The 25,941-nt window shown below is 36.4% G+C and overlaps 1 protein-coding gene across 1 annotated transcript in view; it reads left to right on the top strand.

The window, feature by feature from the left end:
* The window catches only part of LOC132559617 (protocadherin Fat 3-like), a 29,882-nt gene extending 5,060 nt beyond the window's left edge, over window positions 1-24,822 (top strand). Inside the window, 26 exon segments of the mRNA XM_060224250.1 lie at window positions 1,447-1,568; window positions 2,653-2,851; window positions 3,720-3,857; window positions 4,322-4,593; window positions 4,776-4,986; window positions 6,150-6,238; window positions 6,691-6,913; window positions 7,999-8,139; window positions 8,674-8,921; window positions 9,529-9,736; window positions 9,936-10,042; window positions 10,926-11,142; window positions 11,634-11,795; window positions 12,582-12,832; window positions 13,379-13,589; window positions 14,936-15,051; window positions 15,157-15,361; window positions 17,809-17,955; window positions 18,132-18,358; window positions 18,899-19,100; window positions 19,919-20,034; window positions 20,545-20,773; window positions 22,918-23,079; window positions 23,741-23,941; window positions 23,944-24,022; window positions 24,750-24,822. Of these exon segments, the coding sequence (XP_060080233.1) occupies window positions 1,447-1,568; window positions 2,653-2,851; window positions 3,720-3,857; window positions 4,322-4,593; window positions 4,776-4,986; window positions 6,150-6,238; window positions 6,691-6,913; window positions 7,999-8,139; window positions 8,674-8,921; window positions 9,529-9,736; window positions 9,936-10,042; window positions 10,926-11,142; window positions 11,634-11,795; window positions 12,582-12,832; window positions 13,379-13,589; window positions 14,936-15,051; window positions 15,157-15,361; window positions 17,809-17,955; window positions 18,132-18,358; window positions 18,899-19,100; window positions 19,919-20,034; window positions 20,545-20,773; window positions 22,918-23,079; window positions 23,741-23,941; window positions 23,944-24,022; window positions 24,750-24,822 (4,556 nt within the window).
* Window positions 24,823-25,941: the final 1,119 nt, after the last annotated feature.

Genomic DNA, 25,941 nt, shown 5'->3' with positions numbered 1-25,941 from the left:
TATCAATCTTCCGACATATAAAGTTGTTGGAAGTTTTTATTATGAGGTTTCAAATGGTCACTAACATCACGGAACTATAACACACAATCACGTACAAGTATCTATTGGTCAAATACCAGAACCCGTGTGCTAACAGCTTTCTTTAAGAAGTTGTTCAAATAAAATATATCAAACAAACCATAAGCAATATTTTGACGGGCTACAAGGTATATGCTTATTCCAAGTTGTCTTGCGGAACTTCAAGTGTTCACTTTGATTCAATGGACGTTTTCATCGGCGATCAGCTTCATACAAAAAGGTTAATGTCTTAAGGAAATACCAATAATGATAAGCCAGAAAAGATATCCGTAAGACATATAGATTTAAATCATCAGTTGAAAAGCACGCATTGGACTTTCCGTCATCTCAACGGAAAGGCCAAAGCAGTTTTCCGATTAGAGTCCTAGCAATCGGCAATTTTCGGTCAATCCCGTATCTGCAGCGATGAAGGAAGGGAATCCGCCGAGATGTGCCGAGTGGAGCTTCCGGAAGTACATGTAGAATTACAAGCGAGATTTGTTTTTAAGCGGGAAGCCACAACTCAAAAAATGCCATGGTACGCTCGTGTTACATATGTTAACATGTTATATTGATTAATGGTTAACTGCAAAATAACCATCTACATGTGGAAAGTCGTTTCATCTGTTTGTTTGTTTGTTCACTAAAATCCAAAATTGAGCACTTGTCTCTCTCATATTTCTCACGATTTTCGGATTGAATTTTGAGCAGGTTGACCTGACAGTAAAAAAAGTACTGGTCTTTTAAGTTAAATACATGTAATTATATCGACAAGGCTGTATAAAATACATGAAAATCAACACACATACATACCGACACACCAGACCTTTACATATGTAAATCTGTCTGCATGTGAAATTACAATGCAAATTCTTCTCACAATACATGAATGCAGGCACAGATGGCGTATATCTTTCATATCTTATAGATCTGAAGTGGTTATATCGATTGACTCCAGACCGTTATATAGATTAATAGATTGTCAAATGAACTATCTAGCTAGGACACAGATATTTTTTCAGTACTCGTGCTTTTTCTTTGGAACTTGATTCAATCATACTTTGACAATTCTCTCGCGATTCAACCATATTTTGAAAACAATATCTCCCTCACTATATAGAAACAGAAACAAAATCTACCTGCATTTAGATTTACTGATCAATACATGCTTAGTGTATAACAAATAACTGCATTTTGTACGTAATTTATTGGACAACAGATCAAGATGCAATAAGAGTCATGTTTAATATTTTCTCTATTTTTTTCCTTTGTTTATTTTTTCTTTAATTGAGGGTTTCTGAATTTTCAGTTAAGATAACATCAAATATATGTACATACTGTTATGCATATTATGTATGTAGTTCAACTCAAATCATTCTTCTTCCATAGGCATTACACCTGCTCCTTGGGGAAATTTCATTGGTGTTGAAACAGCAACAGGAATCCTCAGTCTGGTTGCAGATGTACTCGTGCCAGTTAACAGATATCAGATGGTGGAAATCAACATAACGGTATAGGTTCTTCTATTCATTTTGTTAAAATGAAATTTAAATCATATTTAGAGACATACACAATGAGATATTTTCAATTCCATAAAAGTGATCATGTTCACTAGACGAACTGTTTTCTGAAAAAAAGATAATATTGATTACTATTTATCAGTATGCATAGAGACTTTGACAGTAGGGAGTTCCAGGTATGTTGTTCATACAGTGCTCTAGATAGGTTTTCAAAAAATTAGTAAAGTACCCTAACTTTTCCAACCTTTGGGATTAAATATGATTTCCTTCATGCTATTTGAGTATACGTGATTTCAGCATGAAATGGGACTACGTTTTGTTGACTTGTGGAAGGTCAAGATCGCCTACACATGTTATTTAAATTGATGGCTAAATGAAAACATGCCTGCATAATTGGTATGCATTGATTCGACTATCAATGCATGTCCCGTCAATTTTGGCGGATAAATTACATTATCTGGAACACTGATGCTATTTTCTTCACGTTCCATGACATTATGTATAGGTACATTTAAACGATATTACAACCATTGTCAACCTTTCCTGTTTAAGAGGAAATGTTTTAATATTCTAACCTAATATTGCAGGGTTTTCCGTAAGAACCGGTCGCCGGCCAATTTGACCGGCTACTTTGATCATTTGGCCGCCTACCAATCCAGTTCCGTAATAATGCTCCGTACACGACTACACGTACATGGCAGGCCAGCCTCCTACTTTCACTACACAGCCTACTACTAACAAAATTATGGAAAACCCTGAATATTAGAAACTCCTTAATGTCAAAAATTTGTTTTTTTTTTAAAACTTTAATCTTTTCATCTCTCTGAGGTATATAAATAGGTGTAGATCTAGATCTATATAACTGATCTTTAGAGGCTTGAAAATTCTGTGGTGACATGATGTTTTCCATTGTCAAATTGACATTGACAAAATATGAAATGAGACAGAGAACAATGATATTAAGAATTAATACAACTGACAGCGGTGTAGTGTAAGTGATAGCTTAAATTAAGGATTCTTTGTCTTTTGGTTTTTTCTAAGTTTTGAAGTTTATCAGTCTGTAAATATGTTACAGGTAACAGATGGAGGAATCCCTCCTTTGTCTGATGAAGGTGTAGTACATCTTATTGTCCTCAACGGTTCTTTGGTATGTACAGCCCCACCTCTGTACCTCAGTTTAGGGGCCTTACCAAATGGACAGACCATTCTTGGGACCATCCAATGTTCAGGTGTATCCGACGGTACCCTCACATTTACTGTTGATTCATCACAAGGTAAAAAAAAAACAACAAAATATACAAACATGTCTACAATAACCCAAACTTATTTTAATTAAAACTAGGGGAAATATAAACAAAAGGTAGATTTTCACATAGACTCCAGAAAACAGGATAGGAGAATAAGACCAGTTGTTCAAAGAATTTATGTACAATAATTGTGAAGTTGTTACTTTGTGGAATTCTGTGGAGCTTGCGTAACTGATTAAGACGTTGTGGTGTACGAAATAAATCCACTTTCTGAAAATTTTCAATATCTGAATTACGTTCAAGTAAAATATCCTTTTAATTGAATTTTATTGTTATTCAGGAAATCTATGTAGTTTCATTAATATTTTGCCCAAATCTAGACATTTGGATACTATTCCAATAAAAGATCTTTGAGAAAAGTTTATTCTTTTATTCTTTCTGTTATGACAATTATCTTCTATAACATATTTTCTTTGTTATTTATAGAATGATTTCTCTCTATTACACCACTTAATTCAGCTGAAAGTTTTACCTGGGTTATCAGAATTCTCTTTCATGAGAAATATGTGAAGATATTGACCATGTTAAGTAAACGGAAAAAGATTTCTAGACTGGAACTTTTTAAAAAAAAATTGATTGATTCTACTTGTACACTGTACATAAAAAAAAAGAATTTTTGCTAAAATTGATTGATTTCACTTACACAGTGATTAAAATGAAAAAGGAACTTTTGCTAAAATGGATCATTTTCACTTTTACACTGTATTTGTATATGAAGATACTAGTAAGACAGAACCCTAGTGCTCTGGTGATTCATTTTGTCTTTCTGTAAATTAAATATAAAAATATAGCATCAGTTCCCAGTTATTGTGGATATTAATGATTTACTTTACAGGTTTGCTGGCTGTGAACTCCCAAGGAGACTTGTTTTTAGTTAACCAAGGAATATCCTCATCTGGTACCTTCATTGTACAAGTGATGGTCCAACAGTCTCCGTTCCCTAGTGTTATCGTGGATGTTAGTGTCAGCATTGGTAAGATGACTTGCTTTCTAGTTAGGAACTAAAAACCTAATTGATTTTGATTTTTTTTCACATGATATGGATCCTTATCTTTCTTACTGTGGCTCCATCATAGGAAGATATCATTCAATGTTCATATGTACATATCATTAAAATCTAACTGGAGCATATCACATTATATTTCACTTCTTTAACACTTCTTTTTTTCCTTAAAAACATTTATTACATACAATTGAACCCAGTTATCTCGAAGTTGGTGGGACCCAAGGGAAAAGATTGCTTGTTTAGTGTAAAGTTTGGACAGAACCAACAAAATGCCTTGAATTACACAGGATCTTCAAGTCAAAAAAGTTTGAGATAACAATGTGTGACTTAAGCTCTCTTAAAAGTGATAAATGAACTAGCTTCCCACAAAATGGGAGAATCCATATAAATCTTTATATATATTTTTTTTCCCATTTCGAATATTTTTTCAGGTGATTTTGAGCCAGAGTGTATCCCTTCTCCAAATCTAGTCCTGATGATTTCGGAAGAAATTCCAGTAAACAGTTGTTTTGACCTCTACCAGTGTAGGTCGCCATTGTTTGCGAACCCTGTGAATTGTGCAATATCATCAAATGATACCTTAGTGAACTACTTAGAACTAGACTGCCTGACTGTGAGTCAGACCGACAGTTATTATCTGGTCAATGTCTCCATATGTGTTCATACAAGTTTGGCCCTGCAAAATCAGCTTGGCATGCACCAGGTAAGAAATTTTATAGAATTGACAAACTAATCAAAGCTAACGAGTTTTAGATTTTGTTCTTAAATTTTTTTCGTTTCCTCTTTTTTTAATTTGACAGAAAATACTTTCTTTGCGACTAAGTCTCTTTAACTGGTATTGTACAATATGTTTGATATTCATTTTGGTTTCTCTTTTTTTAACAGGTGCATGGAGAAGTCTCGAATAGTTTTGGAACTACAACATCCAGTTTTGAAATAGAAATTCAGGCAGGAAATTTCAATTCTCCAGTTTTTATAACAATCTATTATGTGGTGCAGATTTCAGAGATGACGGCTAACGGTACAGACTTGTTCCAATTAAGAGCTGCCGATGCTGATATCAATGATATCCTGACTTACAGTATTCTTAATGAGAGTAAGTTTGCATTGTCTTATATACAGACATTAGTTATGACTTCCCTTTCATACCATCACAAGGCATCTTAGCTGTGATGTATTTATTTTCTATAATTCATCTGCTTTTTCCATTAAAAAAGTTCTTCCTTAGAACTGTAATATATTTTAGCAAGAGGTAGGTCATTGTGGCCTCTGGCTGCAGTCTACAACACTGACTTTTAACTGTTTTAGTACTTTACGATACCTATAACAAACTTGTGATATTGTTCTGGAATGTGAAAAGTAAGCATATGAGTCAAGACAAGCACTATTTCAAATTATTGGGTATTGTTGTTAATACATGATTTTTACTCCATAAATTCTTACCAAAACAATACAAAAAATGGTCCAGATTAATTTTAAAAAAGAAATCATAATAAATTTTGTGACTTGTGTATACATTCTCCTGAAGACGAGAAACATTTCTTTTTATATTGCCCTTTATATAACGGATCACGTATTAAGATGTTGCGTCTGGTATGTAATGAAATTGCTCCAAATGTCAATCCGATTCTTGTTGTTGAGCTAATACCTGATGTTCTAGTAAATATATTACTACATGGATGTGAAACTTTAGACTGTCAATCAAACAAAGTTATATTTGATCGAGTTTTCGATTTCATAATCAATTCAAACCGATTCTAATCATCTCTCTCTCTCTCTCTCTCTCTCTCTCTCTCTCTCTCTCTCTCTCTCTCTCTCTCTCTCTCTCTCTCTCTCTCTCTCTCTCTCCCTCTCTCTGTCTGTCTGGTGTGCGAGCAGGTGTGTGCTGTGTGCGTGGATGAGTGTGCGAGTATCAATTTAATGAATGAAAGGAGTGAGTAAATGTAAGTAAGTTTTGTCAGTTTCGAATATGTTTTCTTGTATTGTACTATGTAATGTGTTTCATGTCGAGGAGAACAACTAGTAGCCCCAGGGCTGTTTGCAATCCTCTTTAAACAAATAAAGAATTAAAATAAAAAAAAATAATAATAACATAAGAATGATGTATAAATATATACATGACTTTTGTGCAAGTAATACTTTCAGGAAACTGAACCCAAGAAAAAAAGTTCTCTTGACACGAAAAGTGACAGTTAAGACAGTTAAGTAGAATGTTTTATAAACTTAATGTCATGCCATTGGTGTTTTCTGTCATTTTAGGTTTACCATTTATTGTACTTGGTGACAAGCTGCTACTGAATGGGAAACTAAACGCTACTGCTCGGAATTCCTATGCTTTCCAGGTCAAGGTAATCACATACTGACAGTCATTTCTATTCCACTGTTCCTATTGATCATTTGTCTGTTTGTGTGAATTTCCTTCATTAAGAAAAGGCACATGTACAGTAGATAATGAAAATGTCACCTGATTCTGTGTTTAGTTTTCAGATTTCACATCAGAAAATATTGTAGGATATATATCATTTACATATTTTTTATGATTTTTATAAGAAACAAGTCATTTTGGCACATCATAAAGTTGATTTCCGGGCTTAGACATCAGAAAAAAAAAGTGTCAATTGTTAATGTCCCATTCTGCTTATTATCACATTTTCTGCTGACAAATGGAACATGATATTAAGCAGTATTATGAAATGTACTGTATATCCACTAGGTAAGGTTTACAGATACTCAGTGTTTATATTAGGTAGGGTGCTCTGTAGTACAAGAACTTGTCACAATATGTTTTTTTTTCTCTTAGGTGACAGACCTTGTCGGACACGAGTCCACAGCTTCGGTATCTATCTCCATCACCGATGTCAATGAACCACCAATATGTGTTACTCCATTCTCCTTTGTTGTGGATGCCACAGCTACCAGTAATCAGGTTGTGACCCAGCTGAGTTGTTACGACACAGACATGCAGACTAACTACAGCACTTTTATTTATCTTTTGGACCCATTTGAATCAAGTTCAATATCCAGTAAGAACTCATATACTTTATGTCAGTAGTTGTATTTTTGCCTCTATACTGTAATATCATTAATTTTTGTGAGTGATTTATTCTCATTTATTTTGATGGATAAACTGAAATCTACCTATAAAGTGTCGAAATAAGTAAATATATATTTATTAAGCGATATGTATCACCAAAATCAGGTGTCCAAAAAAGATTTTCGTTTTTGAAATTTCAGGAAAATTAAAAAGCCCTACAAACGATGATTTTACAGTATATGTTTATGCTCCATCCTTGAAACGGCCAAAACATATAGTGTTGCCCTTACATGTAATTCTGCTTGATTTGGTTTCTGCTCATTTACTCTTTGATAGATGAAGATTTTTTTCATTTAGAGTTATGACACTTGAACATAGAAAGTTTTAAGAAATAATCTATATCCCCACATTCTTATTGAGATAGATGGGAGAGTTAAACTAAAATTTGACCTTAAGTTGTATTATGAGAAAATACAGTCAAGTTCATATTAGATTTCAGTTATTATAACTTTTTTGTCCTTTGGTCCGTTTGTCCATTCATCATAATTTTGTCTGGCACATAACACAAAGTGTACAAGAACCATAACTTTCTGTTGCATAATATAGGAGTTATTGCCCTTTTTTGTTGTTTAAACTTTGTCCCAATCAGGGAGCATAACATGTCTCTGACAGCCCTTGTTTCCGCTATAAAAAGTTAAGGAACTATTAGTTTCAATGGTTGCTGAAAGGACATTCTTGTCACAGGAACTCAACGAAATGAGTGTCCTTTGGCCTATTTTATTAAGTTCGTTGAGGACAAGTGTGATTGTTAATTATCAGACATTGTGCTTAAAGAAATAAATGTAGGAGTAATTTGTGAGGGGAAATTTTTTTAGTTCTTTAAAGTTAAAACAATTAATACAGTGTTATTTTATTGACTGGGAATTTTTCATGTTTTGTAATTTCAGATATTTGAATTTCTTACAAAAAAATGTATAGACACAACACACTCAAAAGAAATCTTAGAAGTGATATCATTGTTAAACAGTGAAGATGATAAAGATTTCTTAAAGCCATGTATGTTTGTTTCTGCAGCTCTACTGAATGTGAACTCTGACGGACAGATAGTCCTGTTACAAGACATGAGAGGAGATGTGGAGTCCTACACCTTCACTGCCCTGGCTAGAGATCAAGGGGGGCTTAACACATCCATACAAGTCAACATGACAGTCAATAGTATGTACCTATATATTTACTGGTACAAGTCTCTTAAGTTGGAATATCATCTCCGATTTAGCATACATGCAAGCGAAAACCTAAATTATGATTCATCAAAATATTTCACACTGACGTTTCATGAATCTAGACTAGAATATTGATATTTTTAAATCCCTAAAGACTATCGTTAATATATAGTTTTACTGAAGTCATGTAACAAATTATTTTTTGGCAGTATTTGTTTACCTTATTTAATCAGTGTGTTTAATGGCACATAGCATGCTAATTTTAATGTGATACGGGTGGCAGCTGCTACTCGTAATTGTAGAACTACCCTTTATGTATTTGCTTTGTAATACTTTTATCTCATGTTCATATGTGTATGACTTGAAAATTGTTACAAAGAGGAGGTAATTATGATCTGTAGGTCAGCTTTTGATAAGAAGTTAAGTTATTAAAGAGTTAACAACAGAAATGCATGATAGATTCTACTGTGTAATTAAAGGATTTTTTTTTTCTTAATTTTGATTCACAATATGATTACCTTTTCAGGAAATTTTGCCCCCATTTGCCCCATGGGTTTCATCGAAACAGCAATATTGGACAATATTGGCCCATCACAGTGTTTCAGTATAGATACTGGTTGTACAGATCCACTGGCTGGAAATCTCTACTACACCCTCAGCGGTGGAAATGGCACTCAGTGGTTCATTGTCCAGCCAGACCTGCCTGAGGTGTCAGTGTCCACACTGACCCTTTGTCCACGTGTCATGCTGACCAGCAGGCTTGGTTCCTGGCATGTATGTGTCACAAATGACTAATGACTACTATCTTTGTCATTTTATTTTCAGTAGAAGTCCTGACACAGAATTTTTTTCTCGATTCAATTGATTAATTTATCTGTGGTTTTTTTTGGTTTTTTTCATGTTTTGGTTTTTTCGGGGTTTTTTTTTTTTCAAAATTGTCATAAGCAAATACATTTTTTAAAAAAATGAAAGACAAATTTTAATTTTGGGTTACGGTTACCAGGATAAACAGAGAGTGGAACAAATGCAGTTTTCATACATAGTGTTTAATGCTAAGATCATTGTTAAGTTTAACAATAAAGTGCCGTCAGATTTATTTGCATGTTAATATATTTCAATCTTGGACAGATTTATATATTTCTAGATTTTTAGGCTTAACGTAATACAGTTACAGTATCAGCCTATTGTCACAGACTTTGGAACTAGCTGTTACTACAAATCCTAGCTTTCTAACTGGTGGAAATATTCCAACAATTTATCAGTGACATCTATTGGCAGGCATGTGCATAAAAAAGTGCGGTGATCTTTCAAAACTGACATGCATGCTTACTCTCATTTTTTTCATGCAAAGCAAAACAATTTTATTTTTTTACTTTCTTAGGTCAACGTTGAGGTCAGAAATCAGTTTAACCTGACATCACTGCTGGTAAATGTGATTGTGGAAGAGAAAAATGATCGTCCTGTCTTTGTTGGTCCAGTGTATGTTGCCAGTATCTCCGAGAAAGTTCCTATTGGTTACATCTTCTTACAGACTACGGCACAAGACGCCGACATCTTGCCTATCAACAATCAGCTCACCTTCTCACTAGGTCAGTCTTGTAGTCAACTGGCTACTAATATATCTTCCATGATCCTCAAATAAAATGCAAAAGGCAAACCGAAGCTTTCAAAATATAAACAGTGAAATTCTAATATTTTAAATTTCTGGTTTTCAGTTTAGGGTTATTCCAGTATCTTTGGTCTTTCGCTATTAAAAATGTTTTGACCTTATTTTATATATTTAAACAGATCTGGGCGACATTATTGGATTTGATATCTCAAGTGATACAGGAATGATCAGTACCTCTAGAGTGTTCAATGCCTCCATAAGGACGACATACCAATTCAAAGTAAAGGTAGATAACTCTTGATTATTAAAAAAACATGCGTTATTAAATTTGCCTTTGTGCAGTTGGCATTTATACTGCTCATAATTGCCAATTGACTGTAGTTCAACACTTAAAAAGCACATATCTTATATTTCTTACATACAGTGAGAATCCCAATTGGATTTAAAAATATGTATACTTATATGAAATATACACCCTTTGATTAGGAGTCTAAATCAATAGGTGATCGTGAGAGAAGTGTTACATTTACATGTAGTTCATAATTTTGTACAAGTTGACAAACTTGATATAACTTTATAAGTTTATGTTTTTTACCCCTTCACACAGAAATATTCACACTTCTGGTGAGGGTGAGATATTTCTATCTTGCCTGGATAAGACAACCTGCATGCACAGAACACAAACATGTACTAAACAAGAAATTGTTAATTGTAGATGTAAGAGATGTGACTGATTGATATCAACAGTTTAATGTAAATTAGATATGGTAGTAAGACAGTATCTTATCATCATTGTTTATACAAATCATTTTTAAATGCATTATGACAATACATTATCTCTACGGTTGTCTTTGTACCATGTTTAATGTAGATTATGTGTGATTTTTTCCATATTTGTCAGCATATATTTGTCTCATTAATCTATTTCTAACATGTTGGAGGTAAGAATTAGAAAAAGGGATAATGCCCTAATTTGAGGGTAGGACAGAGCAATATTTACCTTCCTTCGAGATTTCTGACAGTCTAATCCACGGGAAAGCCTCGGGATAAAAAGTAATGAATCTCCTCCTCAGGTAGAGATAGCTCTGTTTTACACTCAAGCTAGGGAAAGATCCTGTTAGTATCCTTGATATCAAATACATTAACAAAATATCCTTCTTTTTGTGTAGGTAGAGGATCCCCAAGGTCTTAGTGATGAGAGGGATGTGGTGGTGGATATCCTGGACGAGAATGACCCACCACAGTGTGACTCTCTTGTCCTCAATATCCCTGTCAGTCTTATAACATCTCCTGGAACCTTGATTGGAGCAGTCAACTGCTGGGATGGAGATATCCTGGCTGATAATAAAAAGCTGGTTTATGTACTAAGTGGACCCCTTGAGAATTGTAAGCTGTGCATTATTTCTCTATAGGAGTTTGTAATAACTCTAGGTGTCTATTTGTCTCATATTAATAATACCCTGCATTCATCTCTGCAGAATTATGCAATTCTGTACTTGTTGGAAAAATCTTTTTATGATAAATGTGTTAAATACCGTAAAAATTCCAATAATATTTATTAATCAACAGCTGTTTTTTTTCATATTTTCAAGAATAAGATTAAAACGCAAAAATTTTCATTATGAAAAAAGAAGTGATTAAGAATACCATGGTCATGACTATTTGGTGGAATTGACATCCATTTTAATTCAATTTTTGACAAAACTGCAAAAATTTAACCCTAGAAAATGATCATCTTTACTGCACATTTAACAGCTGACCAACAGATATTTTGCACAAATAGTTTGTACCCTACTTGTCTCATCAACCAGAGTGAGATCCAACGATTTTGCACAAAATCAATTTTCTATAAGGAAAATGTTCTTGATATCCTGCAGATTTGGTTGTCCGTGACAATGGCTCGATTGAACTGACCCAAAGTTTGCCACGAACTTCTACCACGACCTACTCAATGACCCTTAAAGTGTATGACCAGTTCATGATCAACAACAATACCCAGGTTGGACATCTGACCATCGCCATTGCGATTTTGGTTGACAGTAAGTATGTGACCACTGTTGATATCATCAACTCTGATAGCCTCCATTGTTATGATCATCTTTCCCAGAATATGTCCTTGTGGTTGGGTGGCGCATTGGTAACACACTCACCTTTTCCTAGTCGTCAGGTGTTCGTTCCCGGAATGGATGTGAAAAGGTATGGGGTCACCTGCCCGTCCACATGGGTTTTCCCTGAGTACTCTGGTTGCCTCCCACACTAAAACCCCTTGCTTTCATCTGAGCCAACGAGAGTGATTAATATAAGTTGGAAAAACTTGCTTTGCAATTGTTGTAAAATAAATAAAGTTTATTATTATTGTTATGTCCTCCCTTTCCCAGTTAAAAGATTTAACAACTTTCTCAGTAATTCATGGATATTTTTAGGCATTTGTATATATTACGACAACCACTGCTGTTCATTACCAGCTTAATATCAGAAATGGCTGTTATTTGTAAAATGTTTCTAACCCTTCCATTCCCAAAATGATTTATCCAAATTTGAAATTTATGTAAGTTAAATGAATGTTGTTTGGTGTTTCTAAAGACTAACTGGTCATCTTCAGATTGGCTTTTTTCCCTGTAAAGTTATTAAAATGACAACAGAAACAAGTTTTATTCTAATATTCAAGCAATTTTAGTTGGATATCAGCAAATTGTGATTTTAATTTTAAATTTGAAAAATTCTGAAGGATTACTGATAAAAAATTCAAAATTTTGTTGTATAGATCTAGAACACTACTGATAAACAGAGCTGTATGTATATACTTTCTTACTTCTTGCCTACAGCCAGCATCCCTCCGGTGTGTGACCGTATCATCACCACAGCAATCCTACAGGAGAAAGACCCTCAGGGCACCTGTGTGGGCCAGGAAGTGATCTGTGAAGACCCTACTGGGGGCAGTGTCACCATTATCGCCTCACAGGGGACAGGACTTGATGTGGCCGAGATCAAGAGCCGAGCCAGCGGCAGTACCAGTATACTTCCTCTAAATGTCTGTACTGCATCTAGCATCAAAAACCGTATCCAGGATTTCTCAGTAAGCACATTTGCTTAATTACGCTAACACAAAATTAAGAACTTTATGGTTTTAATAATTTGGAGATAGTTACAATCTTGAACAGAATTCAAGATTCATGTTGTTTCCACTTGTTCTTGCATCTAATGCCATGTTCCTTTGTTGATGCGTCATGGAAATGATAGTGCCTCATTAGCTTGATCTGATTTGCATATCCTTAACTGTTTTATCCCACCTGGCCTGAAGGGCTATGTGAGATTATGATCTGGTGTTGCGTCAGTCAGCTGTCCGTCTGTCTATTCGTCTAGAGCCAAATTTTCCATTTAAACGATATCTCTTCAATAAGAAAAAGTCCCAAAGTAATGATGTTTGGCTGACAGGTTCCATGTTTATATAAAAAAATTGATTAAGTGATTATAATAAAAAATAAAAAGGTTTTGACTATAAATTCTCTGCAGACTATAGGCTTAGATATAATTACAAATTAAAGCATGAAAGGAAATGTTTTGACTGAATATACATTGTATTAACAACATTAACCTGAGGATATGTGTATTTATTCTTCAGGTGTCTGTTATAGTCAGCAATGGTTTCGGTACTCAGACGGTTACCTGGACATTCAGTGTTGAGGATGAGAATGAACCGCCTTATTTTCTAAACTCCTTATTCAACATGACAGTATCAGAAAGCTCCCTTGTCGGTACAACGGTATTGATTCTGGAGACTGGAGACCCTGATTATGATGCAGTGTTTAAAGATGTCACAGTTTCCTATGATGGTATGTACAGTATCAACTCATCCTGGAGACTGACTGTCACATTACTCACTCTGGAGACTGACTGTCACTCTACTCACCCTGGAGACGGACTCTCACTCTACTCACTCTGGAGACTGACTCTCACTCTACTCACCCTGGAGACTGACTCTCACTCTACTCACCCTGGAGACTGACTCTCACTCTACTCACCCTGGAGACTGACTCTCACTCTACTCACTCTGGAGACTGACTCTCACTCTACTCACTCTGGAGACTGACTCTCACTCTACTCACTCTGGAGACTGACTCTCACTCTACTCACTCTGGAGACTGACTCTCACTCTACTCACTCTGGAGACTGACTCTCACTCTACTCACCCTGGAGACTGACTCTCACTCTACTCACACTGGAGACTGACTCTCACTCTACTCACCCTGAAGACTGACTCTCACTCTACTCACCCTGGAGACTGACTCTCACTCTACTCACCCTGGAGACCAACTCACATTACTCACCCTGGAGACAGACTCTCACTCTACTCACCCTGGAGACTGACTCTCACATTTCTCACCCTGAAGACTGACTTTCTACTCATGGTGAAGACTGGATCTCATATACCTCACATTGCAGATTGACTCTTACATTACTCATCCTGGAGACCAACTCTCATACTACCCACCCTGGTGACTGACCTTCCCATTACACACCCTGGTGATTGACTCTCACATTACACACCCTGGTGATTGACTCTCACATTACACACCCTGGTGATTGACTCTCACATTACACACCCTGAAGACTGACTCACTCTCACAGTGAAGATTGACTCTCAGATTCCTCATCCCGGAGACAGACTATCATATACCTCACCCTGGAGACAGACTATCATATACCTCACCCTGGAGACAGACTATCATATACCTCACCTTGGAGACAGAGTCTCACTTTACTTATCGTGGACAAACTGTTTGTGATATCATATTTGCCATGCAGAATCACATTTATAACATACACTATTACAATTATGATATACAATATCAAATATAATTAGGAAACCCGCTCATCTCTAACCAAGTGTGAACAAGAATACTTCACCCTGGGGAAAGAAAATCACAATCATGTATGTTTGTGATTCTATTGGATACGACAGACATCTGGAGATAGAATGCTGATATTTTAATCATAGATATTGACTGGTCATGATAATTGAATTAAAAATTCAAAAAGTCTGCTAATTAATGTTAACTTTTGAGACTTTCAGTTTGTTTAACTGTCCATATATTTTGTTTGTGTAACTTATTTCTAGCTTCCTTCCTTACTTAGGACCCAATGGTCACTGTCAGTTTTACATGTCCTACTGTTTCAGTGATCAATGTCCCAGACGATGTTGCAGTGCCTATAAGCTTCCTGCTTGATTGTTGTTTCCTTGTTACGGGTAAACTAAATGCTACGGAACAAGATGTCTATTTCTTCAACGTCACAGTAAGTACATTGCAAATATCTAAAAGCTGTGAGTTTTATTTCCTTTCTTTATTTATTTCTTGAAAATAACAAAAAAAAATAATTAAATTTAAATTTTGTGTTTAGCTCACAGATGGAGGAGGACTTTCAATAGCCCGAGTTGTGTCTATTTGGATTTCTGATCAGAATGAGGCTCCAGTATGCTCCCCAGCAACCTTGACAGAGTCAATTTCACTTTTGGTCCAGGAGAATGATGTTATAGGCCAACTCAATTGTTACGATTACGACAAAGATCCAAACAACAAGGAATTATTTTACCAGTCTAATGTTGGTATGTATACCTGTCTAATGTTGGTATGTATACCAGTCTAATGTTGGTATGTATACCTGTCTAATGTGGCTATGTATACCTGTCTAATGTGGCTATGTATACCTGTCTAATGTTGGTATGTATACCTGTCTAATGTTGGTATGTATACCAGTCTAATGTGGCTATGTATACCTGTCTAATGTGGCTATGTATACCAGTCTAATGTTGGTATGTATACCTGTCTAATGTGGCTATGTATACCTGTCTAATGTGGCTATGTATACCTGTCTAATGTTGGTATGTATACCTGTCTAATGTTGGTATGTATACCAGTCTAATGTTGGTATGTATACCTGTCTAATGTGGCTATGTATACCTGTCTAATGTGGCTATGTATACCTGTCTAATGTTGGTATGTATACCTGTCTAATGTTGGTATGTATACCAGTCTAATGTTGGTATGTATACCTGTCTAATGTGGCTATGTATACCTGTCTAATGTGGCTATGTATACCTGTCTAATGTTGGTATGTATACCTGTCTAATGTGGCTATGTATACCTGTCTAATGTGGCTATGTATACCTGTCTAATGTTGGTATGTATACCAGTCTAATGTTGGTATGTATACCTGTCTAATGTGGCTATGTATACCTGTCTAATGTGGCTATGTATACCTGTCTAATGTTGGTATGTATACCTGTCTAATGTTGGTATGTATACCAGTCTAATGTTGGTATGTATACCAGTCTAATGTTGGTATGTATACCAGTCTAATGTGGCTATGTATACCTGTCTATTGTTGGTATGTATACCAGTCTAATGTTGGTATGTATACCAGTCTAATGTTGGTATGTATACCAGTCTAATGTGGCTATGTATACCAGTCTAATGTTGGTATGTATACCAGTCTAATGTTGGTATGTATACCAGTCTAATGTTGGTATGTATACCAGCCTAATGTTGGTATGTATACCAGCCTAATGTGGCTATGTATACCAGCCTAATGTGGCTATGTATACCAGTCTAATGTTGGTATGTATACCAGTCTAATGTTGGTATGTATACCAGTCTAATGTTGGTATGTATACCAGCCTAATGTTGGTATGTATACCAGCCTAATGTGGCTATGTATACCAGCCTAATGTGGCTATGTATACCAGTCTAATGTTGGTATGTATACCAGTCTAATGTTGGTATGTATACCAGTCTAATGTTGGTATGTATACCAGCCTAATGTGGCTATGTATACCAGTCTAATGTTGGTATGTATACCAGCCTAATGTGGCTATGTATACCAGTCTATTGTGGCTATGTATACCAGTCTAATGTTGGTATGTATACCAGTCTAATGTTGGTATGTATACCAGTCTAATGTTGGTATGTATACCAGTCTAATGTTGGTATTTATACCAGTCTAATGTGGCTATGTATACCAGTCTAATGTGGCTATGTATACCAGTCTAATGTGGCTATGTATACCAGTCTAATGTGACTATGTATACCAGTCTAATGAGGCTAAGTATACCAGTCAAATGTGGCTATGTATACCAGTCTAATGTTGGTACGTATACCAGTCTAATGTTAGTATGTATACCAGTCTAATGTGACTATGTATACCAGCCTAATGTGGCTATGTATACCAGTCTAATGTTGGTATGTATACCAGCCTAATGTGGCTACGATACCAGCCTAATGTGGCTATGTATACCAGTCTAATGTTGGTACGTATACCAGTCTAATGTTAGTATGTATACCAGTCTAATGTGGCTATGTATACCAGTCTTATGTGGCTATGTATACCAGCCTAATGTGGCTATGTATACCAGTCTTATGTGGCTATGTATACCAGTCTAATGTTGGTATGTATACCAGTCTAATGTTGGTATGTATACCAGTCTATTGTTGGTATGTATACCTGTCTAATGTGGCTATGTATACCTGTCTAATGTGGCTATGTATACCTGTCTAATGTGGCTATGTATACCTGTCTAATGTGGCTATGTATACCAGTCTATTGTTGGTATGTATACCAGTCTAATGTTGGTATGTATACCAGTCTATTGTTGGTATGTATACCTGTCTAATGTGGCTATGTATACCTGTCTAATGTGGCTATGTATACCAGTCTTATGTGGCTATGTATACCAGCCTAATGTGGCTATGTATACCAGTCTAATGTGGCTATGTATACCAGTCTATTGTTGGTATGTATACCAGTCTAATGTTTGTAAGTTTGATTAAGGTCTTCTGTTATGAGATATATGTTTAGTGTTTTTCATTTAAACTATCACATAATGTATTCATCTGTCTGTTAAAGTATCTTGAGTCATTCTTCACCAATTTGGACGAGAGGAGAGAAATGTTTGGATGTAAACCTTTACTGACATACCTTCTTTGTTTTCCTGCCAGAGGTTGAATACTGACATTCATGTTTTACTCTGTTTCTGTATTTGTGGTTTTCTTACAGATTACTTCCACGTTTCTAACCAGGGCGAGCTGGTGATTAGTAGATCTCTTGACAGATTCATTCCACGTTACACAGTACTGGTTAATGTCCGAGATGGTGGTACACCTCCACTGTCCACCTCAGTGACCATCATAGTCAATGTCGACAGTAAGTATACTGATAATGTGCATGAGTTATCTCCCTTTGTGAGACAATTTTACTCCAAATAAGTTTTGTATTCTATAATATAACCAAATTCTTCCACATTCTGTTGAGTTTCATGATTGACAAATCCAAGAAAAAACAGTAAGTATTTTCATACATTTCTCTGATTTAATTTTCAGCTGCTATTAAGGCTGTCTGCCAGCCAGAAGTGCAGTACCCAAATGTCTGGGTCAAAGATCAGTGTGTTTCCTTGACGATGAACTGTGTTGACCCGACCTTACCTGGGCAGACGACACACCTAACTTACGCAGAAAGCGGGAATTATACCGCAGGCTTTAGACAGATCACATCACCAAAGGGACAATACCAGCTTTGTTATAACCTTGTTCAGAGTGGAAGTTTCGGGGTAAGGAAAATTTAAGTTAAGATTATGGCCCCAGAAGGCTCATAAAATTGATGAAGTATAATTATGTTCACTGTACCCTTTCCTCATCATTAAAAAATAGTTCTTAGGGGTTTTTTTTATTAAATGTTTGGAGAGCAATTAATTACAGGCAAATTGTCAAACTTATATAGTTACCTAAAATGAAAAAAAAATAAGAGAAAATTCAAATATGTTAGGATAAAGATAATGAAGGATGAAATACCATTTAAGGATATTTCCCAAATTTAATTACAATTTGATTGAAAGTGAACATTTAGAATAAGTACTTTGTTACACTACATGATCACCTGAGAAAAAAGAGAAACAGTTTTACCTGTCAATTTATCATTATCTCTGATCCATATTGATTATTGATTATTGTACCTGTTCATAATAAGATTATCCATTGTTAGAACTTTGTAGTATCAGTTTTTGGCCAGTTAATTTATCTAAGTCTTTATTTCCTTCTGTAGATGACAACAGTTGTTGTCTGGCTTTATCGTCGTATTTCAATGTTTACAGATGACAGTATCGGTGTTTAATGGTTTGGCGTACTACATGTACCACCAACCATTAGATGTGAAATATGACCAGTCCAATCCAGTATTCAGCAAAACGACGTACTATGTTGGTGTACAAGAAACCCATATAATAGGACAGCCTATTACGACAGTGAATGCCACTACAGCCTCGTCCAGCGGCTCGATAGTGTATTCCATAACAGGTATGTATTGTCCAATCACAAGCTGTAGGGTCCTGTTTTAATGTGATACAGAACTTTTTATATGTTATTAACTTAACTTACAACATCAGCTGATATAAATGATTCTTATTGGCCTGGATGTAATTGGCAAAGAACCTAAATAATGTGTTAGAGACATGGAGTTCCCACATGTTTGGATAGGTGACCCTATACCTTTCAAGTCCAGTTAGGGAACCAAACCTTGGTCATGTAGATGAAAGACGAGTGCATCACCACTCATCACCAAACTTGTATCTTATGTTGATTACATATTGATGAGTAGGCTGAGATAAGTCCCTGTTGAATAAAGGATTTGAGGTCAGGTGATAGTTAAATCTGACCTAAGTCTATAAAAGTCAAACTACATAAAATGGTGAAATCATGAACTTACTGTTTCAAACAAATTCTTCTAGCCAGGTCGTATTTAGATTTGATTGACAAGTTGTTGTGTATATCACACATTTTTTATACTGCCGATCTTCTTTTCATTCGGTTTCCTAATATATTGTTGTACAAATTTTTCAGTCTCATTCAACTCACTTCTTTAAAGGCATAGAGATAAATAAGACTATACCATTAACAAAAGTTGATGAAAGTTTCTATTTTGACACATATAGAAAAGTTTCTTGTACCCTACAATGTGCTATGTTCTACCCTGGAGTATTTTTATTCCATAGGACGGACTTTGTCAAAAGTGAATTGTACTTTTATACACAAGGATGGACCTAGTCCAATATGAATCGTATTTATATTCCTCAAGTAGGGACTGGTCCAATATGAATAATCTATTTGTTCCACAGGAGGGACCTGGTCCAATGTTACCAATATTTTCCTTCTTGATTCATCAACTGGGGCCATTACTACACTGGTAGGACTGAGGAGTTATGCAGCACAGACCATTGTTTTGGAGATACAGGTCAGGTGCCCTACTTTAAGACAAGTAATGGACACTATTGTCCTAGTTAATGTACCTTTAGGACATTGATAAGTGAAGATCAATATTAATGTTTGTCAACATTTTTGTATAAACGTTTGTACTTTATATGTGAACTTTTAGGAAGATGTCTTTGTCTCAGATAGTTTTAGATGAAAAGTGATTGGTTTTTTTCCTGCCCCACCCCCCACCCCCCAGCATTTTATGGGGGAGATCATTTTCTTTCTTTTTCCATTTTTTCATACCAACATGAAATTTGTGTCACCTGACTACTGGTAAAAAAAAATTATGAAATATATATCTTGGAAAAACAGTTTTCAATATTGATTATCTTGACAGCTGTCAGATAGTTGATGATATGCATTCGGGATACACATACTGCCTGTAGGTGTCCAAAATCCTGTCAAATCTACAAGGAAAATATGTATATGTGAAACAAAAAATATGTTTAAACATGTTTCTGAATTCATCAGGAAAACTTTTCTTCTGTAGGCATTGAATGACTTCTCCTTGTTGCGGTCCACTGCTAGGGTGGAGATTTCTGTTACTGACATCAACGAAGTACCCAGCTGTATATATCGAGATGGAATAGTTGGTAACAGTGTTTCAGTGGGTGTGGATGATGTTGTTGGGACATCAATGTTACACATACAGTGTACGGACTATGACATCATAGCAGAAAACAAACAGCTCTCAGCTGTCCTCACCTATACTCCTTCAGGTAAGTTCTCAGCTATCCTCACCTATACTCCTTCAGGTAAGCTCTCGCCTATCCTCACCTATGCTCCTTCAGGTAAGCTCTCAGCTGTCCTCACCTATGCTCCTTCAGGTAAGCTCTCAGCTGTCCTCACCTATGCTCCTTCAGGTAAGCTATCAGCTGTCCTCACCTATACTCCTTCAGGTAAGCTATCAGCTGTCCTCACCTATACTCCTTCAGGTAAGCTCTCAGCTGTCCTCACTTATACTCCTTCAGGTAAGCTCTCAGCTGTCCTCACCTATGCTCCTTCAGGTAAGCTCTCAGCTGTCCTCACTTATACTCCTTCAGGTAAGCTCTCAGCTGTCCTCACCTATACTCCTTCAGGTAAGCTCTCAGCTGTCCTCACTTATACTCCTTCAGGTAAGCTCTCAGCTGTCCTCACCTATGCTCCTTCAGGTAAGCTCTCAGCTGTCCTCACCTATATTCCTTCAGGTAAGCTCTCAGCTGTCCTCACCTATGCTCCTTCAGGTAAGCTCACAGCTGTCCTCGCCTATACTTCCTCAGGTAAGCTGTCAGCTGTCCTCACCTATACTCCTTCAGGTAAGCTCTCAGCTGTCCTCACCTATACTCCCTCAAGTAAGCTCTCAGCTGTCCTTGCCTAAACTCCATCATGTAAGCTTTTTGCCATCATCACTTATAAGATAAGTGCTCTTTCATCCATACCTGTACATCTGCAGATAAGCTCTTGGCCCTCCCTACCAATAACCTTCCCTCAAGTTAGCATCCTGCCATCCTCATAGGTCAGTTATTAGTTGTTTTGACCTATGATACTCTCTGGTAAGCTTCCTGCCATTCTCAGCTATATTCCTGCAGTAACTACTTGGTCATCCCCACCTGTAATACTGCTGCCTGCGAGCTTCCTAACTTCTCAACTATACTCCTGCAGGTAAGCTCTTGGCTTTACACACTTATAATATGCACAGGGGAAACTTCCAGCCATCCTCAGCTTTACTTCCTGAGGTAAGCTCTCAGCCATCTCCACCTATAATCTCCAACAGGTAAACTTACCGACATCCTCAGCTATACTTTGGTAGGTAAGCTCTCGGCTGTCCTCACCTCTAATTCATCCTCAGGTAAGCTTCCATCCATCCTCATCTATACTTTAGCAGGTAAGCTCTCGGCTGTCCTCACCTCTAATTCATCCTCAGGTAAGCTTCCATCCATCCTCATCTATACTTTTACAGGTAAGGTTTCAGCCATCCCCACCTATATTCACCAGCAGGTAAGCTTTCCACCATCCTCAACTATACTTCCTGAGGTAAGCTCTCGGCTGTCCTCACCTCTAATTCATCCTCAGGTAAGCTTCCATCCATCCTCATCTATACTTTAGCAGGTAAGGTTTCAGCTATCCCCCAGATATAATCACCAGCAGGTAAGCTTTCCACCAGCCTCAACTATACTTCCTGAGGTAAGCTCTTGGCCATCCCCACCTATAATCACCAACAGGTATACTTACCGACATCCTCAGCTATAATTTGGTAGTTAAGCTCTCGGCTGTCCTCACCTCTAATTCATCCTCAAGTAAGCTTCCATCCATCCTCATCTATACTTTAGCAGGTAAGGTTTCAGCTATCCCCACCTATAATCACCAACAGGTAAGCTTTCCACCAGCCTCAGCTTTACTTTGGTAGGTAAGCTCTCGGCTGTCCTCACCTCTAATTCATCCTCAGGTAAGCTTCCATCCATCCTCATCTATACTTTAGCAGGTAAGGTTTCAGCTATCCCCCACCTATAATCACCAACAGGTAAGCTTTCCACCAGCCTCAGCTTTACTTTGGTAGGTAAGCTCTCGGCTGTCCTCACGTCTAATTCATCCTCAGGTAAGCTTCCATCCATCCTCATCTGTACTTTTGCAGGTAAGGTTTCAGCCATCCCCACCTATAGTCACCAACAGGTAAGCTTTCCACCAGCCTCAGCTATACTCAGGCAGGTAAGCTCTCAGTTGTTCTCACCTATACTTCCCAGGTAAGCTTCCCTCCATCCTCAACTATACTCTGTCAGCTGTCTCAAATTAGTTCTGGGCTCAGAACAGATTATACTGATTTTGAGATAAAAGTAAAACAAGACTGAGTAGAGTGAAAGTTATGATTTACCTTTGTACATTCCAGATACTGATGTGTTCATACTTGAGGAGCAAAATGGAGAATACATCGTCAAAACAAAGACATTGCTACCTGTTCGGACAGGGACCTATGACCTTACACTGGTCATCTCTGATGCAGCCACACCACCCCTAAGTGTACAGATTCTTAGACGGGTTGTAGTTGACTGTAAGTTATAAACCCACAGCTATAATAAATATAGTGATAATATGATTGGGATGTTCAAATTGACAGGCTTATTTTCATCAGTTGAAAGTCTCCAGTACTGCCTTTTAAAATTCTGCTTCTAAGTCACATGTATTACTACCACAAATTGTTGGCCTAATTCAACTCCCAAAGCATCAATTATTCATTCCAACTGTTCCACACTTGGTATAACACTTTAGAATGTTTTGATTGGCTGACAGGGTGAACTTTGACAACAGTAGCACTTCATGCACTCATAGAAATTAGTACATAAAATTGTTTTGTAATAATTTAGTTTTTTATTTTGATTTTTATCTTTTTTATCCATTGTGTACGTGAAACTTGTCAAATCTGTATCTCACCCTGGTTTTATTTTGGATTTGGTGATATGGAAATGTTTGAAATCATATTGTTAAACCAGTTCCCACCCCTTTCTAATTCACTCAATATTTCTTTATGAATGTGATACACATGACAAGTACTGAAAGTACTGGTACATATTTTCCAAATGTGTTTTCTTTGATTCAGTACTGCCCTCATCTCTGTGTTTCATGTTTTTTTTTATCCCAATGTGTTTTCTGTGTTCCAGTACTGCTCCTGTAGTTTATGTGCTATCTCCCACATGTGTTTTTTTATGTTTCAGTACTGCCACCAGCCCCTTTGTTCAGTGCCTTTCCGATCAACAGTACAGTGATCCAAGTAGAGTGGCAATATGAAAGAGCTGATTACTACGGGGTGACCACTAGTTTTGTTCTGGTGGCTGTGTCCAGTTCTGACCGACACACATTTGTGACCCAACCTGACCAAGAAGTGACCCAGAGTCTCATCACCAGACTTATCCCTGAGATGGAGTACAGTGTGGAACTGACAAGCGTCACAAATTATGGCAATGTTACTGCTTCATCAGTCACTGTAATAATGCCAGGTATTTTATATCTAAAACTACAATATCTTACTGATTTTTGTTATTTGCTACATCTAACAATTTGAATACCCCTCTGACTATGTGTCTTAAGCCATCATTCTTTGATATTTATAAAAAAAAAAGGTTATGCTTTATTCTGTCAAAGTACAACCCATTTGCAAGGTTTCAAGCCTTGATTGTGTTTAGGCAAGTTATAGATCTTTGCAGACAAATTTTCTATTAAATATTATTGCAGGTGTGCTCTTGTGATTTTAAAATGGGTGACAGGTGGCCATATTGGATTTTGGCTATGAAAGTTTTTATCGTTATTTCTTTCAAAGGACTGGATGGATCTTTTTCAAATTTCATGAGCAGGTTTCCCTTAAATCAAAGTTGTGCCCTTTTGATTTTGTGACAGAAGAGAAAAACAAAATTGTGGATAGGCAACCATCTTGAATTTGACAGTAAATAAAATACTTACTGTCTTTTTTAAGAGAAATTTTAAAAAATTTTGTATAATAAATAGAAAAGAGAGAGAATAACATCGTTGGAAACGCATGAGACACTGTTCTGATGATAAGAGAATAAGGAAAAAGATCCCAATTGTAAAGAGCAATTATAGATGAAGCAGTGGTGGATGTAAAGATCTATAGATAAAAATTTCAATGGTACAAGTTTTACATTTATGATTTAGAGTTATTTGCTGTCCCTTGATAATTGTGATTGTATTAATGTTGTTCCTTCACAGCTGTACCAATCCTGTCCAGTTTAATGATGTCCCTGCGGTTACCAGGACAACAGTTCCTCCAGACTCTGCTTGACGAAAATTCCTATGACTTCGTTACATTCAAGAGATTGGTAGAAGAAAATGTGAGTTGGTCACACAAATCTTATCAAAATCATGGAGACCTTACAAAGATCCATTAGAATCACCAAATGCCAACTAACTTCTCCGATATACATGTGAAGTTGAGAGTACAGGTCACTTTACTACTCTTGGCTAGTGGGAATTTTCCATTAGTCGAGCAGTAGAGTGTCCCGCTAGTTCGAACCCCAGCGACGGCAGGGTATTTTTCATTACTCCTTCCTGTTACATACAGATGTCTTTTTCTATCATCCAATCAGAAATCTCTCTGAGGTTTCGATTCTTGGCATGCTGTTTTCGATCATTTTTAAACTATTTTACAGCTGAATTATTTAATGAAATAAGAAATAAAAGAATAAAAAAGATGAAATATATTTTAGAGAAATATAAATTTCCTTTACTCAGGAATATTAATGGGGGCCTGACACATGTACTGATATTTAAATTAAATCTTGTCCAAAAATGATTTCTCCTTGATACTATTATTGCTGTTGTTGTTTGCTTCCAGTTTGATAGTGTAATGAAGAGGATTGCTGGTTACCTGTCTGTGGGTGTGGTCTCCTTCAGGTAAACATACATTACAGTTCTATCTTCATTACATCTCGTGATAGTTACTTACTGAAGTACATGTACAATGTATTTACTTTCTGATAATATTCTCACAATCTATTATTTACATTTTGTAAGCATAATGGGTCTAAGTTATAAATTTACTTTCTTCAGGGAAGGAAGTGTGATTGTGGATGCTGTAGTGACTATGAATCAGTCTGGCACCATCGACAGTTTCTCCAACACTTTCCAGTCACAGATGCAGACAGGCTGGGTCGGCAACATGTCTGTTGATCCACAGTATTTTGTTGTAAACTCTGGAGGTAATGTACAGTATCTTAGCTGAATGCAAATCCTTCAAGGAATGATTTTTGAAAAAAAAATTGTGACGTTTTCATTTTAATTAAGGCCTATAAAGATTTTTGTAGTTACAATTGAACTTAACAGAGCTTTTGAATTTTTTGTTTTTAAATTTAGATGTTGTTCTTGAAATGATATGGTAACTGAAAGAAATTGAAGCCTTTTC

The sequence above is a fragment of the Ylistrum balloti genome, unplaced genomic scaffold, assembly GCF_031769215.1.
Source record: "Ylistrum balloti isolate Yb309-2 unplaced genomic scaffold, AGI_CSIRO_Ybal_v1 Utg370946, whole genome shotgun sequence".
In the NCBI taxonomy this organism is placed as follows: domain Eukaryota; kingdom Metazoa; phylum Mollusca; class Bivalvia; order Pectinida; family Pectinidae; genus Ylistrum; species Ylistrum balloti.
The sequence above is the reverse complement of the archived record's forward strand: the minus strand, read 5'-3'. Positions and strand labels throughout refer to the sequence as shown.